The sequence below is a fragment of the Microcaecilia unicolor genome, chromosome 13 (assembly GCF_901765095.1).
Source record: "Microcaecilia unicolor chromosome 13, aMicUni1.1, whole genome shotgun sequence".
Lineage (NCBI taxonomy): Eukaryota > Metazoa > Chordata > Amphibia > Gymnophiona > Siphonopidae > Microcaecilia > Microcaecilia unicolor.
In genome coordinates this window covers 86,893,771-86,913,777 of record NC_044043.1, presented here as the reverse complement: position 1 = coordinate 86,913,777, position 20,007 = coordinate 86,893,771, and the positions used below count along the sequence as shown (strand labels likewise).

Sequence of the window (20,007 nt, the reverse complement as noted above, 5' to 3'; positions counted from 1 at the left end):
TTATTCTTGCCCTGTTTGACATCTCCCTCTGTGTCCATACCCCTCCCCACGTCCAGCTTCTCCCCTCATTCCTTCCTACATCTCCCCATGTCTAGCATCTCTCCATCTCTTTCTTCCCTCTTGCTCCCTTCTCTGGGGACTAGCAGCCCTCTTTCTTCCCTCCTGTTTTCCCCTCCCTGGGAGCCAAAATCTCCCTTTGTTTTTATTACGGCCCCCCCCCCCCCCCAATCCAGCATATCTGTTCCTTCCTACTCCCATCAAGGGACAGCATCTCTCCTTGTTCTTCTTTCCGCAAGTCTCGGTATCTTTTCCTTTCCTCTTTTATTCCTCAGGGTCCAGCAGGAGTCCCTCCCTCTGCCCACCCACCACCTCCCCACCCCATGGGTCCAGCATGCTCTGCCTCCTACTCCTACAGCCTCTACATCTCTCACCCACTTCTCCACAGACTGCAAATCTCAAACCATTCCTATATAGCCACCAGCATCAAAGGTACTCTTTCCCCTGTCACAACTGCCTCTAGAAAGATTGGGAGAGTAGATTGCATGGGTGGGAAGACCGAACAGGCCATCTGGTCTTTATCTGGCCTTCATTTTTCTAAGTTTTAGACAGACATTCTAAACCCCTTTTGTTTAACTCTTCCTAAGTTCCACTGGAATGGAAAAAATAAAATACACACCAGAGAGATCAGATGGCATCCATTTCATAAACAATTTATTAAACATTAGCTTCTGTTTCCAAGGCTGTTAGTGCTCAACTAGTAATCAGTTAACATCTATTCTTTATTAACAAAAATTAGAAACCAGTAAAAAGTGATGCAAAAAGGCCGTGGTAATAGCTCCCAAGTTCCAGAATCAAAGGCAGACAAAAATACTACTCTTAGACCAGCAAACATAGTTATACACATCTGCATGTTGTATATAACATACATGGATTTATTTTTATAACTGTAGCTCAGTGGGGTATTCAGTCATAAAACACACCAACAGCGGCTGTGTCTCTGTGCATAGCATTCTACTGGAGGAAGAATGGATGCATGCACCTGTAAGCACAGACCACACAACTAGAGGAATAGTGTCAAGAGTGGGTGTAGGCACAGACCACACAACTAGAGGAATAGTGTCAAGAGTGGGTGTAGGCACAGACCATGCCACTTTAGGAGAGGCTTCTCGTGCATAAGTACAGACTGGATTATTAGGGAGCATCTACGCTGAGACACAGATGGATGCAGCCAAACAGAAACCTCTCAAATAAGGAAAACAGGTGGAGATGTGCACAGAAATCACTCTGCTGGGAAAGGAAAGAGCAGTGTCTTGGTTCAAGGTCCCAACTTCAAAATATTGAATAAATAGAAAGACCCAAACTGTATACCAAGACAAAGAGATGTAGCATAATAACAGTTCCTGAATATGTGATATACTTTGATCCTAAAAAAAAAAAGTTCAATGGTACCAACAAAGCTGGTAGAGAGGAACTATGGGAAGAGTATGGCAACCCCCACAGCGGGAGACTCAAAAATTCATCAACACTGGAAAAATACACTATGCAAAAATAAGCACTTGACAAATATAAAAGAACTGCTTGAATTCACACTTCTTATCAAAATTGTTTTCTAGTAGAAACATACAAAAGCCCAAAGCCTGCAGCATGTTAACTGTAACATCCAGAAAGTGCTATGGTATTAAGTGATAAATCTTTGGATGAAAACACAGTGTCACAATACAGTCTCCAGCTGCACTGGAGTTCCAATTTCCAATATATGGCAACATTCCCCTCAGCAACATCTTTCATCAAAGGCACAATCTACTAAGGTAAAAAGCTGTTAACTAGGGGCAGTGCACAGCTCTTGGAAAGGCACATTTCAATGAACCAGAGTTGCAGCATTTACGTGTAAGCATATTTCATATGCCATCATCATCCAGGTCTCTGATGAATATTTAGTGTGGCTAACCTGAAAACCAGGGCTGTTCCAAGGTCTCTTGGAGGACTGGAGTTGACCATCCCGAGTTGAACAAAAAATTAATCACAGAAATTAAAATGGGTAAGACATCGGCAGATTTTTCATAAATTATAATCACTTCAGATGCTCAAGAAAGCATTTCAAACTGGCACCCGAAAGTAAAAGCCCTGACACAAACAACTTTTAAAGATCGTATATGTCACAATGAAAAAAAAATTGTGAATGGGACACCTTCATGGGTTGCAAACAATTGCTGTTTGATGTACTTGTGCGAATGATTTTATAATTAGAATGAAATACTCAGTGTCGCATATAGTGAGGCAGCTTGACAGCAGTGAGAGAAACCAGAAATACTTCTTAGAAAAGTGAGATAGAAGACAAATGTCACCATCCAAACTTAATGGTCTCAGATTTTATCATCCTACAGTGCAGATGGCTAAATTCATGTAGGTCTCACGGTGAGGCTCCAAGTTTACGCTGGTGAACTACAATCTCTCTTCATAGCACCAAGGGATCTGTTTTTCAGGTTATTCACAATGAATACGCATGATCTAGCTGGCCTGTGAACAAAATTTGCAGATCTTTGCTGTCCTGAAAGCTGGACATTCTGGATGCACAAGAGTTTGAGACACTCCCTACCTCAAATCACCTGGCCATTACTCAGATCTGTTTGCATAAATGATTCATGGATTCTTCCAATGGATTCCCCACAGTATCCCAAATGGCACCACACTAATAAGCTGGCAATTTCACAAATCAAGCCAGTTTGCTCTTTACAACCAGGTGTGCAGCACTATTTTCTTCCAATAAACTTTCAACAATGTAAGAACATTGTACACAGTGTTGACCAAACAGACCACAATGGTGCAGAACATACAAAGCAAATCCCAAATTTCATAGTTAATACATAAGTTATTTTTGAATTTATAAAAGGCACATTTACTAGTCACAAAATGACTGAAAATTGTTATCTAGAATTCAAAATATCTTAAACTAACATTACTGCTAGTCCAGGAAAAGAGACTCTGGAACACAAGCAATCCTGCTTGTTAACCTAAGCCCAAGGTAACCTAAGACATTGTGCAAAGAAAAAAAAACATGGATTGTGCTTACAAGTATTAAAAATGAGTGGATTTTTTTCTTCTTTAAAATACTTAATTTTCCAATAAAGCAGACATATGAAACTAGTAATGATCTTCTAGATAAAGGCAAGCTGTCGAATACAGCAGAAGTGAGACTGAACGGAAGCTTTTAGGGGCCCATGTGCTCCAGCAAAGGCTCTGGGCTGTCTCCAAGATGTTCATGAGACACTCCACACTAGGAAAAAAATATATATAAGTGCTTTAAAAACCATTTGTTGCTTTACAAAGGAACATTTAGCGACATTTACAAATAAAGAGTTATGTTAATAATAGGTTGGCCTTATTTTCTCCATGCCATGTGCCTAATGGAAGCTAGGCTGATATTTTATTAGGATTTATTTACCATCTTTTTGAAGGAATTCACTTAAGGCGGTGTACAGTATGATAAATCAAACACGAGCAATAGGCAATTACAGCAGTAAAAATATTCAAATAATACAAAGTATGGCATAGTCTACTACTTACAATGTCAACACAATACGTAACAGAACATTTTAATTGACAGCATAAGGTATAAGCAAAGATGGAATATATAGATAGGCGAGTAAGAGGACTAATTTAAAGAAAGTTGCACATGAGGTCAGAGAGATGGTTAACATATAGATAAGAGAGTAAGAGGAGTTAGAAAGTAAGGTGACTAATTTAAAGAAAGTTGCACATGTCAGAGATGGTTAAATGTTATCTCAGCTAGGGTATGAGTGGATACATATATCCTGCTGCAGTGTGTGCAGCCTGTGTCACTCCTTGTGTGTGTGATATTATGAAGTTAGTTTCTTCTTCCATTAAAGGCCTGGTTGAAAAGCCAAGCTTTCACCTGCTTCCTGAAGTAGAGATAGTCTTGTGTTAGGTGAAGCCTTTCAGGCAGTGCATTCCAGAGTGTGGGGGCTACTCCGGAGAAGGCTCATTTGAGGGTATCACATCGTTTAATGTCTTTTGTATTGTATATGTATTGAGGTGTGGTTTTGTACCTTACTCTTAGCGCCAATATAGACTGCAGTATTTGATCACTGCAGGACAAGCAGTCAAAGGAAGTCAAACCCCCTGAAGAGCTGTGTTTTTACATATCCTGTTTTTTTAAGGATGGACAATTACAGCCCAATGAAGATGCCTCTATATTTTTTTTCTTGCTGCACAGACTGGATATTGCTTGCTGTAGCTCACAGCTGCTGGTCTTTCCTGGAACATACTCCCATCTAGCTACTAGCCAGGCCTCACTTTGCTTAGCTTCTGAGACCTACAGGCCACTGCTACTGAGGCCCCTGTCCAGAGCAGGTCTTAAAGTAAGATGTGCTAAGGACCTCTCTTATTATACAGCACCCACAAACTACTGGAAGTACTTCTCTTACCTGGCCGAATTTCTCACCCTATGCACAGACAACTGCTGTTAACAGGATTTTCAATACCATCCCATTTAAGCAGAGCTGTTTAAAGTGCGTAAACCATTCTGAATCAGCAGCAGTGTTAAGGGATAGGGTTTACTGCTTCCAGTGCTCTACTTTTGAGCTACTGATCAATTCAGAGAGAATATGTCCCCTCACTTTTGTCACGGCAAAATATGATTTAATCTCCTTACAGCAACCAGGTTGGCTTCACCAATAGGGCCTCCAAGTATTCCTAAACAGCTCTTTTTTTACTTTTAAACATTTTTTTATTGATGCTGCAACACAATGAACATTTTCATACAATCTCTGCACAAATCAAACATCAGATCCCAACGTGTTTGTGCAATAATTGCTAACTAACAGCTCTTAAAAGAAAATACAATATCTACTCTGTTGGTTTCACTCCGCAATTTCAATTCATAAACAATGAACCTGTATTTGCATTTTCTGTGCGAATTTGGTTTGCAAATCCCCAAGTCCGCACTGACATCCTCCTTAAGACAAGGCACTTTAGCTTTGGTTGTGGGCATTAACTGCTCCACATTGTTAACAAAGCAACACTTGAAATGCTTATTACATTTTAGGCAGTAATTAATTGGTACTGTATAATTCTCAGTTTGTTTCTGCAGCCAGCACTCTTCATCCTTCAACAAAAAGTTTTGTCGTCCTGTCTCTTAGCTGTAAGAATAAGTCTCGTTTCATCTCGCATAGTTTTCATTTGCTCACTTGGTTCTCCATTTCCTTGTGGCTTGCACTGCTTCATCTGCATAATGATATTATATGGATGGCTCCTGGTGAAACTAGCTAGCTCTAAAAATAGGGCTTCCTAAACCTGTCTTTCTGACCCCACCGCAAGTTGGGTTTTCAGAATATCCATAATGCATATGCATAATATCAATCTGCATGCATTAAAAACCTAGTGTATGTAAATTACCTCATGCATATCCTTGTTTGCTATCCTGCAAACCCAACAGGCTGCAGGATCATCAGGACAGGATTGGGAATCCTGGGCTTAAGAGGACAGCTCAGAGTCTGGAAAATATTCCACTGAAAATAGCAGATAACTGATGCAGCAGCACTGGGCAAGTTAAAAACAGATAGAAGACAAAACTATATGAAGTGCCAAGCAAAAGAGGCATATGATTGGACATGATCATTCTTCCAATCCTGACACTGCCTCTTTAAGAAGGGGCAAAAGAACAGATACAAGGGTGCTGGACTTGAAAGGAATCAATGCAAAAGACACTATCAACTCCCTCCATGCCCATGAAGCAAAGCCAAATAAAATTTAATAATAAATTGAATATTATATCTCTTATCATATGGAGAAATAAGTGAAGCAAAAGCTGCTGCTCTACTATTACTTCTCTGCTGAAGATTCCTGTAGATAAGTTAAGCTGAATTTGTTTGATGCAAGATGGTCCATTTCATCTGATTCTGTTCCAAACCCTGCAGTGTATTTCCTTCTCTTAGTTGTGGACTTTGTGGGACCTGGCAAGTGTTATTTTTCTTCTTAGCATCATCTTTCCTACTGTGATGCTTCGTTGAGCTCCATTTCGGATGTAGATTTTTGAAATGAAATTAAAAAAAAAAACAAACAAACCAACAAACCCACATAATAAAACAGATGGACTATCGTGTCTTTTTCTTTCCCCTCCTCCCAAAGGACAAGGAGCAAAAATCCACTCTATTTATCAGAGCCTGGGGCTTTTCACACAAGGTAAAGTGGAAATCGTTCCCAGTGATAATGCTTTAACTTTAAAAAAAAAAAGTACAATTTTGCAAACACACCCACTGTAATTGAAAGGTAACAAAATACTCACCGATAATGATGATTATTATGACGACCACCACAGCTATCAATATTGCCCACATCTATCAAAAGGGAAAGTGTGACATTCAAACACTTTAAAAAATAAAGAAAAGTCGTACATCTTTGGGCTTGCTGAGCTCCTGACATTCTAGACTTACAAGTCTCAAAACAATGCTGTTCAGAATGTGTGTGTCATGCAGTAAATTAACCTCAGATTAATACTGAGGGTTTCACATCTTTATGCAAATACTGAGTGGGGTTACCAAAGTGTAAAACTGAAAATGAAAGTTTTACAACTCTGAGCAAACCTCTGACCATAACTCGGTTATGTCTGGCGGCTCTTGCCCATAACACTTTTTTGCTTTCATTTTTAACCACTAAAAATAAATCTGTAAAACAGACATTGTGCATCGCAGGAAATGCAAAACATGGAAAAGGTTTTTACTCTTTTTTTTACAGTGTGTAAGTGATAACTGGATCCTAACACTACAAGTGCTCTACTTCCTCAGGTTATGAAAAGGAGGGAGCGGTCATACCTTACAGTTCTTCCACCAATACTTTCTCTTCAGCTTTGCGGCATTTGTTTCAAATTGGGAAGCACCGGCTTGTAGCGCATCCGCGCGGTCGTCCAGGTCCGAGAGCTTCTGATCTCTTTCTAGAACCTTGTCCACATTAACTCTCATAATATCCACCACCTGTGGAGGTGGGAAGGAAAGCAAGTGTAACAAAAATTAAAACCTGCCCTCATCTGTAATGACAAATGTAACACAAAGCAATATCTGACATGGAAAAATAAATCAGCTTAAGGGGCAAAGCAAAACAAGCTAAGTTATATTTCAATAGCATTAAAAGACTGTCAGAGTAATTCAGTGCTTCACTTGGAACTGAGTTGTCCAAATCCTGCCTACATACAGGCAGGATACTATATCCCATTGCCTGATCACTTTTACTTAAATTTCTCAGTCAAAATAGAGAGAAAGAGACAGGTCACTCATTTTGCAGGAGTTCATTGTGGAGGCCTTGGTGTATCTTCAGGAAATGTTTTATTGCTGACATAGGAAAAAAATATTCTGCATGCCTCAAGTGAAAACAAACCTCTCCAGGGGCTTGATACGGTCCTCCACACTTAACGGAGATTTAGAACACCCTCCCCCTCTGCGAGCATACAGCTTTGTACCCAATTAAAAGGAAGGTGCAAAAGAAAAGCTTGAGGAACAGTGGGGAAAACAGTTACGTGACAGTGAATGGGAAACTAGTTCAGCACTCTGGTCTTTTTTTTTTTTTTTTTACCTCATCTACTTGTGTTTGTGTCTGTTGTAGGCGCCGACTGCCACCAGAGGCAGCAGGGGTGCTGCCAGGACCAGGCGCTGACCTGTAAGTGAAAAACAATTGACATTTCACAACTTACAAAGTTTCCATAGATTCTATCAGTAGCGTAGCTAGATGGCTAACTTGAGGTAGGCATGAATTCCTCCTCTGCTCTCCCCTTACTCTCCCAAACTAAAAATAAAAATATGTGAGCTGGCAGGGATCCCCAAGCCCACCAGCAGACCACCTCCTAGCCATCCAGCAGCAGTGTCCCCGAGCTGCTGCCGCCACTGGCCCCTGCACATGCTTAGTTTCACGCACGCGTGAAAACTGAGCCTGTGCGGGGAGGGGCCAGGGCAGCTTGGGTATACTGGTGTCAGCTGCTCCGTTTGCAGGAGTACTGGCTGGGATGAGGTCTTTGGCTGGAGGGGCTTGGAATCCTTGCCAGCCACAGCAAAGGAGTAACAATTTTGGGTGGGTCTGAGCCACTGGATGTCTGTAAACCATTCCAGCTATATACCCTGTTTCCCCGAAAGTAAGACATCCCCCAAAAATAAGACCTAGTAGAGGTTTCCCTGAATTGGTAGACATAAGGCCTCCCCCGAAAGTAAGACCTAGCAAATTTTTGTTTGAAAGCAGGGCTGCCGAGAGCCGGACAAGGCCGCCCCCCCACACCCGAGGTCGCTGGGCCCCCCTCCACCCACCCTCCGTTGCTCCTGGAACTAACATTAAACGCCTCCTTTCACCTTTGCAGCAAGCAGCAGCAGGGCAGACCTCTCCTTCCTTCCGTGTCCCGTCCTCGCGGACATTACGTCAGGCGAGGGCGGGACACGGAAGGAAGGAGTGGTCTGCCCTGCTGCTGCTTGCTGCAAAGGTGAAAGGAGACGTTTAAGGTTAGTTCCGGGAGCGACGGAGGGAGGGCGGGCGGGCCAACCCCGATGTTTCCCTGAAAATAAGACCTAGCGCATTTTGGGGGGCAAAAATTAATATAAGACAGTGTTTTATTTTCGGGGAAACACGGTATTTAAACACGGTTGTTGCTACTACTACTATCATTTGTATATTGCTATTAGATGTACAAATGTACAAAGACCTCCTTTACTATGTAGCATACAACCTAATCCACAGACAATGAGAGGCTTTTGGTTAAAATCAATAAGGTCACAATGTGAAGAACTAGATGAATTTTTAAGAGGGATTTATAAGGAAGGGGCTACAATATGACCAAGCAAAGCTACAGAAAATCAACCCGCTAGTCACCTTTAACAGTTTTTATATACTGCTATATTGGGTCAAAGCCCATTCAAACCAGTCTATGACCATAAAACAACAATGTAAAATGAGGTCCGTGTAAGAAAAGCAGGATGCGGCGAGGGCGATAAATTACACTTCAAAGAAGGCACTTTTAGCCTGTAAAAAAGCTTACCTTATGTACAACAACTGCTAAGCAGAACCAGAGAAAATGATCACGCAACAGTCATACTGCTTAGCTGAACGTCTAGGATAGTCTTCCCTGAGAGAAGAGAGGGAGCCTGCCTTAAGAGGCTCAGCTCTAAAGTCAGAAACCAACCTGACGAATAAATAAACAATCTAGCCGATAAACTATTCGGTGGTCCATGTGTAATGTATTGGTGCTTCCAATCCAAGCCCAGCAAAGGGCCTGTCACATCAGTGTATGAGCTCCTATCTTGTCTATTAAGCACAATGCATTGTTGGTAAGTGCCAAGGGCTGAAGTTACAGATCTCAACGCATCTGGGCTGTGAAAGGGATGTGGGACCACACAGCAGCTGACGGGGTCTTTCTGCTGAGAAGAAATCCACAGGATTTTTCAAACATCTTATGACCCATAAATTTGCAGTTTGTCACACTCTGATCACCCTATTTTATTAGGATTTATTTACCGCCTTTTTGAAAGAATTCACTGAAGGTGGTGTACAGTAAGAATAAATCAAACATAAACCATAGACAATTACAGCAGTAAAAATATTCAAATGACAACACAAAGTATAGCACAGTATACTATGTACAATGTCAACATAGAACAAATCAAATCCCATTAGAATGCATTTTTATAATTCATTTAGATTCTGTTGTGATCTGAGGAAGTGTTAGCCTGAAAGTTAGCTAACAAACACATTGCTTACGATTGTTTCCCACTTAGCACTGTGTAGATAAGTCTGATACAACAGAAGTAAACATATAAAAATAGCTCAATAAAGGAGAAATTAGACCTTACCTGCTAATTTGCTTTCCTTTAGTCCCTCCGGACCGGCCCAGGATTGGACTGATGGGTTGTGCACGCCTACCAGCAGGTGGAGACTGAGAAAAAAACTCTGACTCTAGAGAGCCAATGAGAGCCCTGGTCCTGTGACCCTAGCCTCAGTATTTGAATAACCAAGCAGAAAGGAAAAGAAGGACCTATATTCTGTGCCCTGAGGAATTTAAGCAGCCAGGAAGCACAAGAGAAACCAACGTGCTTAAACTACGGCTTCGCCGTGACACTGGGCGCACCAACAACTCGGTTCAGAGCCGTGGCATGGCCAATTATGTACAGAAATGTGTATCCCATAAACTGTGCAAGTTGTATAATATTATGAACTGAATAAACAGATGAACTGAATAAACAGAGAACTTGCAAAACATTTAACTTGTAGAACATAATGTATTTCTTATAGACCATAATGTATCTCCTTTAACTGTCTAACTAGCAGAACAGCTCTGTAGACGACAGTTGCATCTCTGTACACAGTAAAGTTGAGAACCATAGAACACGGGAGGGTCCTGGGCCGGTCCGGAGGGACTAAAGGAAAGCAAATTAGCAGGTAAGGTCTAATTTCTCCTTCCTTAGCGTCCCTCCGGACCGGCCCAGGATTGGACTGATGGGACGTAACAAAGCAGTAGTCCTAAGGGAGGGACCCCAGCAAACCCGCTGTGAGTACGCGAGATGCAAAGACGGTCTCCTGACGACACTGTACATCTAGCCTGTAATGCTTAGAGAAAGAATGAAGTGACGACCAAGTCGCCGCCTTACAGATCTCTGCTGGAGGCACCAAGGAACACTCCGCCCACGAGGCTGCCTGCCCCCGGGTAGAATGAGCTTTAAGTGCTGCCGGAACTGGTCTGTCTGCTAAGAGATAAGCAGACGCTATCATTTCTTTGATCCACCGAGACAAAGTAGGCTTAGAAGCTGCCAGGCCCTTGCGGTGACCAGCAAACAGCAGAAAGAGGCGGTCCGAGCGACGAAAGTCCTCCGTAACCGCAAGATACCGTTTAAGTACTCTCCTAACATCCAGAGTATGCAACTTTCGCTGCTCCTGCGTTCCAGATGAGGATCCCAGAATAGGAAGAAAAACCGACTGGGACATATGAAACCGAGATAGTACCTTGGGCAAAAAGGAAGGAACCGGCCGAAGGACCACTCGCTCTTTAGAAAATTCCAGAAATGGAGATCTACAGGAAAAAGCTTGCAACTCTGAGACTCTTCTAGCTGACGCGATAGCCACCAAAAACACCGTCTTAAGCGTTAAATCCTTCAGAGAACATGCTTGTAAAGGCTCAAAAGGAGGCTTTGTCAGCGACGAAAGCACCAGATTAAGGTCCCAAGATGGAAAAACCGATCTGACCGGAGGACGAAGAAGGCTGACCCCCTTCAAAAAACGAGCCACCTCGGGAAGACTAGCCAAAGACTTACCCCTTATTCTACCTCTGAAACAGGACAGAGCTGCCGCCTGCACCTTCAGCGACGAAAGAGAGAGCCCCTTATCAAAACCTCGCTGTAAAAAGTCTAACATCTGAGGTACTGACGCTCGAAAGGGAACAATGTCAGCTTCTGCACACCAATCCTCAAAGATTCTCCACGTGCGAATATAGTTTAGAGAGGTGGAACGGCGACGAGACTGCAGCATGGTAGAAATCACTGGCGTTGAAAATCCTCGCTTAGTTAAACGAGCTCGTTCAAGAGCCAAGCCGTAAGACAAAATCGAGCTGGATCTGGATGCGAAACTGGTCCTTGAACCAGCAAAGTCTTGTGTGCCGGAAGACGAAGAGGAGACGCCACGGACAGACGCTGGAGATCCGCGTACCAAGGACGCCGAGGCCAGTCCGGTGCCACCAAAATGATCGGCCCCCCGTGGTCTTCGATCTTCTGTAGGAGACGACCTATTAGTGGCCATGGAGGAAACGCGTAAAGAAGGCCGGAGGGCCACTGCTGCAAGAGGGCGTCTACCCCTGCCGCCCTCACATCTTTTCGGCGACTGAAGAAGCGAGGAACTTTGGAGTTGAGCCTGGAGGCGAAGAGATCTAGTACTGGAAGACCCCAGCGCTGTACTATCAACTGAAATGCCCGATCGCTCAGAGCCCATTCCCCGGGATCGAGAGTGTGACGACTGAGGAAGTCTGCTTGCACGTTGTCCACTCCTGCCACATGCGAGGCTGAGATGGCCGTGAGGTGAATCTCCGCCCACGCCAGAAGACTCTCCGCTTCCCGACACAGGAGACGGCACCTCGTACCTCCCTGGCGGTTGATGTAGGCTACTGCCGAGGCGTTGTCCGAGAGAACTCGCACAGCTGTGCCCTCCAGAAGAGAACCGAAGTGGAGCAGAGCTAACCGAATCGCCCTGGTCTCCAGAAAGTTGATGGATTGACCTGCTTCCAGCGGCGACCAGAGGCCCTGGGCCCACTTGTCCAGGCAATGAGCCCCCCAGCCCCGGAGACTGGCATCTGTTGTTAGAGGTATCCACCGCGGAGGCTCCAACGGCATCCCCACAGTGAGATTCTGCATCCGTAGCCACCAAAACAGAGAGATTCGCTCCCGGAGCCGCAAAGGCAGTCTCATCAGAAGGGAATCTATTTGAGCAGACCACCGGGCCAGGAGAGACCACTGAAGAGATCTCATGTGAGCTCTGGCCCAGGGAACTACTTCTATCGAGGCAGCCATGGAACCGAGAACCTGAAGATAGTCTCGAGCACAAGGTACTTTCAGATGCATCAAATTCAGAATTTGAGACCGGAGCTTTAGGATTCTGCCCTGCGGAAGAAAAACTCGACCCCTCGCAGTATCGAAGGTGACCCCCAAATACTCTAGAGACTGAGAGGGAACCAAACGGCTCTTGGCTATGTTCACCACCCAACCTAGGGACTGCAGGAACGTTACTACTCGCTCCGTGACCTGACAACTTTCTTGATAAGACTTTGCCCGTATCAACCAGTCGTCCAGGTAGGGATGAACCAAAATCCCTTCCTTCCTGAGAGCCGCTGCAACCACGACCATCACTTTGGTAAATGTGCGCGGCGCCGTCGCCAGGCCGAAAGGCAGAGCGCGAAACTGATAATGCCGGCCTAGAATTGCAAAACGCAAAAACTTGTGGTGAGCAGGACGAATGGGAATATGCAAATAGGCCTCCGTCAGGTCCAAGGCTGTTAAATACTCTCCCTTGCGCACTGCTACTATGACTGACCGAAGGGTCTCCATACGGAAACTGGTGACCTTGAGAGCGCGATTGACAGCTTTGAGGTCGAGAATAGGACGATGGGAGTCCTCCTTTTTGGGCACCACAAAGTAAATGGAATACCGACCTCGCTTGTACTCGGCAGGAGGAACTGGATAAATCGCCTGAAGATCTAAGAGCCTCTGTAGAGTCTCCCGAACCGCACGCGCTTTGAGGGGAGAGCGACAGGGAGACTCCAGAAAGGCGTCTGAAATAGGCCTTGCAAATTCTAAGGCATATCCGTCTCGAACCACCTCCAAGACCCACTGATCTGATGTAATGTGGGCCCACCTCTGATAAAACTGAGAAAGCCGAGCTCCGACAGGTACCAGAGAAGGGGCCCTCGCACCTTCATTGGGAAGTACGCGCAGGGGAGCGAAAATTGCCGCTTGAGAATCTGCCTCCTCTGCGGTAACCTCGAAAGGACTGGTTCCTGGTAAAGAAACGCGATCTCTGAGGCTGAGAAGCTTTATCAGGCTGAAATCTACGGAAAGACCTTAGCCTACCACGTCCAAACAAGGCACCCCGACTGGACAGGCGAGGCCGATCTTCAGGGAGACGAGGCACCTTAGAGTCTCCTAGGGAGTGAACCAATTTGTCCAAATCCTCTCCAAACAAAAATGAACCCCTAAAGGGAAATTTACTTAACTTAGACTTGGAGGCCGCATCTGCCGACCAACCTTTCAACCAAAGAGAGCGGCGAGCTGCAACTCCCAGGGCCAAAGATTTAGAAGATGCCCTCAACAGGTCATACAGAGCATCGGCTAGAAAAGCAGAGCCCGTTTCAATCTTTGCCACCTCGACATCTATAGCTGCGAGATCATCCGAAGATCTATCCAGGACTCTCTCGGCCCAACGAAAACAGGCCCTGGCCACTAAAGATCCGCAAATGGCCGCCTGCACTGCCAAAGAGGAAACCTCAAAATTATGCTTCAAAAGAGAGTCCAAACGCCTGTCTTGCGTATCTTTAAGCGCCGTTCCTCCATCTACTGGGACTGTGTTGCGTTTAGTAACCGCAGAGACCACAGCATCAACCACTGGGAGCTTAAGAAGTGCTTTATCATCTTCGGGCACCGGATATAGACGAGACATAGATCTAGTAGGCCGAAAAGCAGCATCCGGGACCTCCCACTGCGCTTTAATGACATCCCAAATGTCCTCATGCATAGGAAAGGTCTTGCTGGAAGCCCTAGAGCCCTTAACCAACAAATCAACCTTTCGGACTTGTGAAGCTGGAGGCTGATCATCAAAATTTAAAGTAGTAGCCACCATAGCAATAAGATCCTGTAAATCTTCCTTATGAAACACTCTAGCCACCGAGGGATCTTCCCCCTGGCCCAAAGGAACAGTGTCAGGATCTAAAGAGGAAGGATCCTCCCAAGCCAGCTCATTAAGTGCCGGTCCTAAGTCTTCCTCTTCCTCCAAAAAGGGCATGTCTGAACTATGCTCTGGTACCAGATCTGAAGGAAACTCACATGTCCTAGGCTTAGCTGCAGTAGGAACCGAACTGCCCATAGCCCCTGACAGCCCCGCTGTAGCCCCTGCCAGCCCCGCTGCTGAACCCTCTCGCTGCATCAGGAAGGCCTGGTACATCTGAATAACAAACTCAGGGGGAAAACCTCCTCCCTGAGTGGCTGTCGAATGTACCAGGACCTCCGTATTTAAATCTCCCAAAATCGCGGAGTTTAAAGGGCCAGACGCGGCACCCGACATTGAAGGAGCAGGAGACAAAATGGCCGCCGTTCGCGCCACTTTCGCTGCGGGCGCTTCAAGAAGTAAGCCAGAGGCCTCCGAACTAGGAGCGAGGGAGCGCGACGGCGAAATCGGAACCCCCGACGGAACCGAAGACAAAGTCGGCGGAGGAAGAGAAACGGCGGGCATGTCAAGCGCTGTACAAAATTTACAGGCGCCGGAGGCATTAACCCCCCGACGCTGACAGACTGCACATCTTTTCAACTTTTCCGCCATCGCGGAAACAAGCGAGCACTCGCGAGAAAGCGGCAACGCGGTTCGCGCCTTTTTAAACAGCCTATTTAGCAGCTAAAAGAACCCCGAGGGCTGACAGGAGCAATAAAAGGGTACTGGCTTGCCTTCGTTCGCTTCCCCTATCTCGTAGCTCTTTTTCTTTTTTTTTTAAACAGGTGCTGAAAACCCCACACAAAGTTGAAACCAGAGCTGCCTGACAGAGCTGCCTGCTCGTTAAGTCAGCGGGGAACAGATAACTCAGCTGTTCAGTTCTTTTTTTTTTTTTTTTTTTGTTTAAACACTGGCTGCCTCTCCCAAAGGCAATACTCCTTTACAATGAAAGGGTAGCCCTTCCCTTAATTATTAATAATGCCGTTAGAGGATACACCAGAAGGGAGATGGGGAGGAAATAGGGGGGAGGGACTCGGGGCACCCGAGTTTAACACCCCAGAGGCTGAACACTAAGGCACTTAGTATCAGGAATGACCTCAATAAAATTCCTGGGCACAGAAGAACCAATAAAGAAAATATCTACAAATACCAAAAAGAGAGACTAATAGGCTCACGTCCTACCTGCTGGGAGACTGAGAAAATACTGAGGCTAGGATCACAGGACCAGGGCTCTCATTGGCTCTCTAGAGTCAGAGTTTTTTTCTCAGTCTCCACCTGCTGGTAGGCGTGCACAACCCATCAGTCCAATCCTGGGCCGGTCCGGAGGGACGCTAAGGAATGAGACTGAATTAACCTTTCACATAAAATACTTATTTCTCCCTACATTCCTCCCCGTGAACTCCACTCTCTGAGCAAGTCTCTCTTGTCGTCCCCCTTCTCCTCCACCGCTAACTCCAGACTTCGCTCCTTTTATCTTGCTGCACCTTATGCCTGGAACCATCTTCCTGAGCCCATACGTCTAGCTCCATCTCTACCTGTTTTTAAATCTATGCCGAAAGCTCACCTTTTCACTGCTGCCTTTGGCTCCTAACGGCTACTCATTTGCCCTCCTCCTCCTCCTCCTCTGTTCCTCTTTACCCTGTAATTCCCTTGCCCGTAATGTCTTGTCTGTCTGTTTTACCTAGATTGTAAGCTCTTTGAGCAGGGACTGTCTCTCTATGTCAAATGTTCAGCGCTGTGTGCGTCTGGTAGCGCTATATAAATGCTATTAGTAGTAGTAGCATGAAACCCAATAGGCATATGCAAGGATTCTGGAATATATCTGCTCTGACTTCTGGTCTTTGCTAAAGTGAGGTATCAGATAGCAAGTTTCTCAGCCCACATTCACTGCTGGGCATGCCAAGCTTTACAGAAGCTTCTTTCAGATAATTGTTTTATTCGAGTGAGCTCAGTCATTGAGATTGCACTATTTTTGGTTTAAATTCCATGTGGTTTTCAAACAACCTGTTAACCAATAACCGTTACACTGACCAAATCCTAATGTAACTGGTTTTAGATAAAACTCAAAGGCTGTGGAAAATACTCCAGTATAAAGAATGAGTTGGGACCCAAATTCGAAATGCCCAGTTATAACAGCAATTGTTGTGCTTCTTTGAGAGAGGTGAAAGTGGACAGATGCCGTCCAGTCTCGTTGCTGGGAGTGGCAAAGAATCAACAAGGTATACAGTATTGACAATGTAATAACTATCACTATACTTACTAGGGCTCCTTTCTGGGCATCGCCTGTACTGCCCCCTAGAGCAGGGGTTCTCAACCCAGTTCTCAGGGCATACCAAGCCAATCATGTTTTCAGAATAGCCACAATGAACATGCATGAGATGGATTTGTATAAAATGGAGGCAGTGCATGCACATTTATCTCATGCCTATTCACTATTAACTACCAATTCACTGTGGATATCTTGAAAACCAGACTGGCTTGGTGTGTCCCAAAACTGGGTTGAGAACTCAGCGGTTAGCATATTTGGATTTAAAGGCTCCAGTCAATCGGCGTTACTGGCTCTGTTCATTAGCTATCTTATGGACCGCACCTACCAGCTCAACTTTGATTCAGTTTCCACCACTCCACTTTATGTTCACTCAGGTGTCCCTCAGGGCTCCATACTTGCTCACACCCTCTTTAATGTCTTCCTTGCTCCATTTCTTGTGATCATTCAAGATCTCTTGTGCACACCGTTCTGCTATACAGATGATATTCAGATTTTATGTCACGTCACTGATCCCTGCTGCCATCTCTTGTCTTAATGATTGCTTGTCTCATGTTCCTCATTGGCTTAAGAGCAATCTTTTTCTTAACTCTGCAAAATGCAAATCTATCCTTTTCTCCCCTTCAGCCAATAGCTTTCTTCCCCCTCCATCGATGGCCATACCCTACAGTACAAAGGCTCTTATCAAGGTTATTGGAGTCATTCTCGATTCACAGCTCACTTTCAAATCATAAACAGCCTCAGTTATCCATACTTCCTTCTTTGTCCATCACAGACTCCGTGCTGTTCGTCCTCTTCTTGCTTCTTCATACTTATGCACTCTCATTCTTGTGTTTGTTATATCCCACACAGACTACTGTAATTCTCTTTACTCTGGTCTTCCTCTTTAATCCCTCAAACGCCTTCAGCTCATTGTCAACTGCTGTCAAACTCCTGCACAATGCTACCTGCTTCAATCATGTGATCCCTCCTCAACACCTGCTCCTGGTCATCGCTTGCATCAAATACAAATTCCTCCTTGTCGATAAATCACTTGCCCCCTCCCATCTTGCTTGTCATTCCTTACACCCCTCTCTAAGCCACAGAGCAGAGGCAGTGGAACCTACTGACCCTTCCCCCCACCTTCTATCCATCTCAAAAGATGAAGGAACTCTGCCTTTAGATATAAAGGACCGAATCTTTGGAATGACTTGCTCCTCTCCATCAGAAACCAACCAAACCTCACCTCTTAAGAAACTACTTAAGACCTAGAATCCTTCCCCTTCTCCGCTACCTAGGTTTCTACTCGGCTGTATTCTGTCAAGTATCTCCTTTTCTTTTAACTCTTTTTTATTGTAAACCACCATATTGCCTATGCTGAGGCTAATGTGTGGTATATCAAGTGGCATAAATAAGGTTTGGACTTGTTGGGGAAAGTTATTGATTGCCCTGGGATCAGTAGCATGGAATGCTGCTATTTGGGTTTCTGCCAGGTACTTGTGACTTGGATCGGGCACTGTTGGAAGCAAGATACCGAGCTAGATGGACCATTGGTCTGACCCAGTATGGCTATTCTTACGTTCTTATGAAAAAGTTCTTCTCCTTTCTTGATTTCCCCTATTGTTGCATACATGTGACACTGAATGGTTTCTGAGCTTTAAACAAAATGTAATATTAGACAAAGGGAACTGAAATGTAAACAGTTTTTAAATTACTGATTAATTTAAGGAACAAAGGGGCCCTTTTACTAAAGCTTAGTGTTTGGTGCATGCTAAGCTTTAGTAAAAGGGCCTTAAAGTTATCAAATACCTATATCACCCCATGTGATAAAGTAGCTGCCCCCCTTTGGCCAACCAACTGACCAAATTTAATTGACAATTAGATTCAACTGATTGAATACAGTTAGACTTGAGGTTCAGATTCAGCAGAGCTGACTAATATCACTATATATTGAACCTTACCCACGAGAGATAAGCAGGTTACAAAAATGTTTCTACAAGAACGCTATGCCATAGTCAAAGGAAATGCCAGAAGAAATGAGAAAATACATCAGTCTGGAAAGGTTTACAAAGCCATTTCTAAAGCTCTTGGACTCCACTAAACCACAATGAGAGCCATTATCTCCAAACAGAGAAGACATGGAACAGTGGTGCTCTTCCCAGGAGTGGCCAGTCTGCCACAAATACTCCCAGGGCGCAGCAACAACCCATTCAGGAAGTCAAAACATCCCAGAACATCCAAAGAACTGTAGGCTACTTAGCCTCAGCTAAGGTCAATGTTCATGACTCCACAATAAGACTAGGCAAAAATGTGATTCAAGAATTATCGATGCTCTTCTCACATCTGCAAAAACATACCTTTTGGGATAATGTTCCACGGATAGATGAGTCAAAAGTGGAACTCTCTGGACAACATTATGTCTGGTATAAATCAAATACAGCATTCCTCAAGAACAACTTCATAACAACAGTCAAACATGGTGGTGATAATGTAGGGATGTTTTGCTGCCACAGGACTTGGAGAACTTGCCATTACTGAAGGAACCAAGAATTCTGCACTGTACCACAAAATGTCTGGTTATCTGTCTATAAGCTGAAGCATAATTGGGTTATGCAGCAAGACAATCCAAAACACAAAAGCAAGTCTACTTCTGGATGGCTGAAGACAAACAAAATTGGTTTTGGATTGGTCTAGTCCAGGGGTGGGCAACTCCAGTCCTCGAGAGCCGCAGGCAGCTCAGGGTTTCAGGATATCCACAATGAATATGCAGGAGATAGATTTGCAAGCACTGCCTCCATGGTATACAAATCTATCTCCTGCATATTCATTGTGGATATCCTGAAAACCTGACCTGCCTGCAGCTCTCGAGGACCGGAGTTGCCTACCTCTGGTCTAGTCGAAGATCTGATTTAAACACTACAAAGATGATGTGGCAGGAACGGAAGCAAATGGTTCATCTATGAAAACCTACAAATGTGTCTGAATTAAAGCAGTTCTGCAAAGAGTGGGCCAAGAGTCCTCAACAGCCATGTGAAACACTGATATCAAATTACAGGAGGCGCTGTGATGCAATTATTGCTCCTAGGGTGGTGCAACCAATGATTAAGTTTAGGGGGCACTTAATTTTTACCAAGGGTGAAACAGGTGTTGGGCCCTTTCACCAAAGAGCATTAAGCCTAAACACATGCCTAATACGCAAGAAAACAATGCAAATTGCATTACTGCAAAACGCTTTAAATTCCCCTTTTCCGGGCACTAACCATGCATTATTTTTTTTTTCATATACTTTTTGAAGGACGCATGTTATGGGTGGGGAA

At 44.5% G+C, this 20,007-nt stretch overlaps 1 protein-coding gene across 1 annotated transcript in view; it reads right to left on the bottom strand.

Annotated features, from left to right (window-relative positions):
* Positions 1 to 1,297: 1,297 nt before the first annotated feature.
* Positions 1,298 to 20,007, bottom strand: part of VAMP3 (vesicle associated membrane protein 3) — a 34,220-nt gene continuing 15,510 nt past the window's right edge. The window contains exons 2-5 of the mRNA XM_030222318.1: positions 7,585 to 7,666; positions 6,831 to 6,989; positions 6,305 to 6,356; positions 1,298 to 3,274 (exon numbers count right to left, since the gene is read on the bottom strand). Of these exons, the coding sequence (XP_030078178.1) occupies positions 3,258 to 3,274; positions 6,305 to 6,356; positions 6,831 to 6,989; positions 7,585 to 7,666 (310 nt within the window). The 3' untranslated portion in view covers positions 1,298 to 3,257. The remainder of the gene's footprint in view (positions 3,275 to 6,304; positions 6,357 to 6,830; positions 6,990 to 7,584; positions 7,667 to 20,007) is intronic.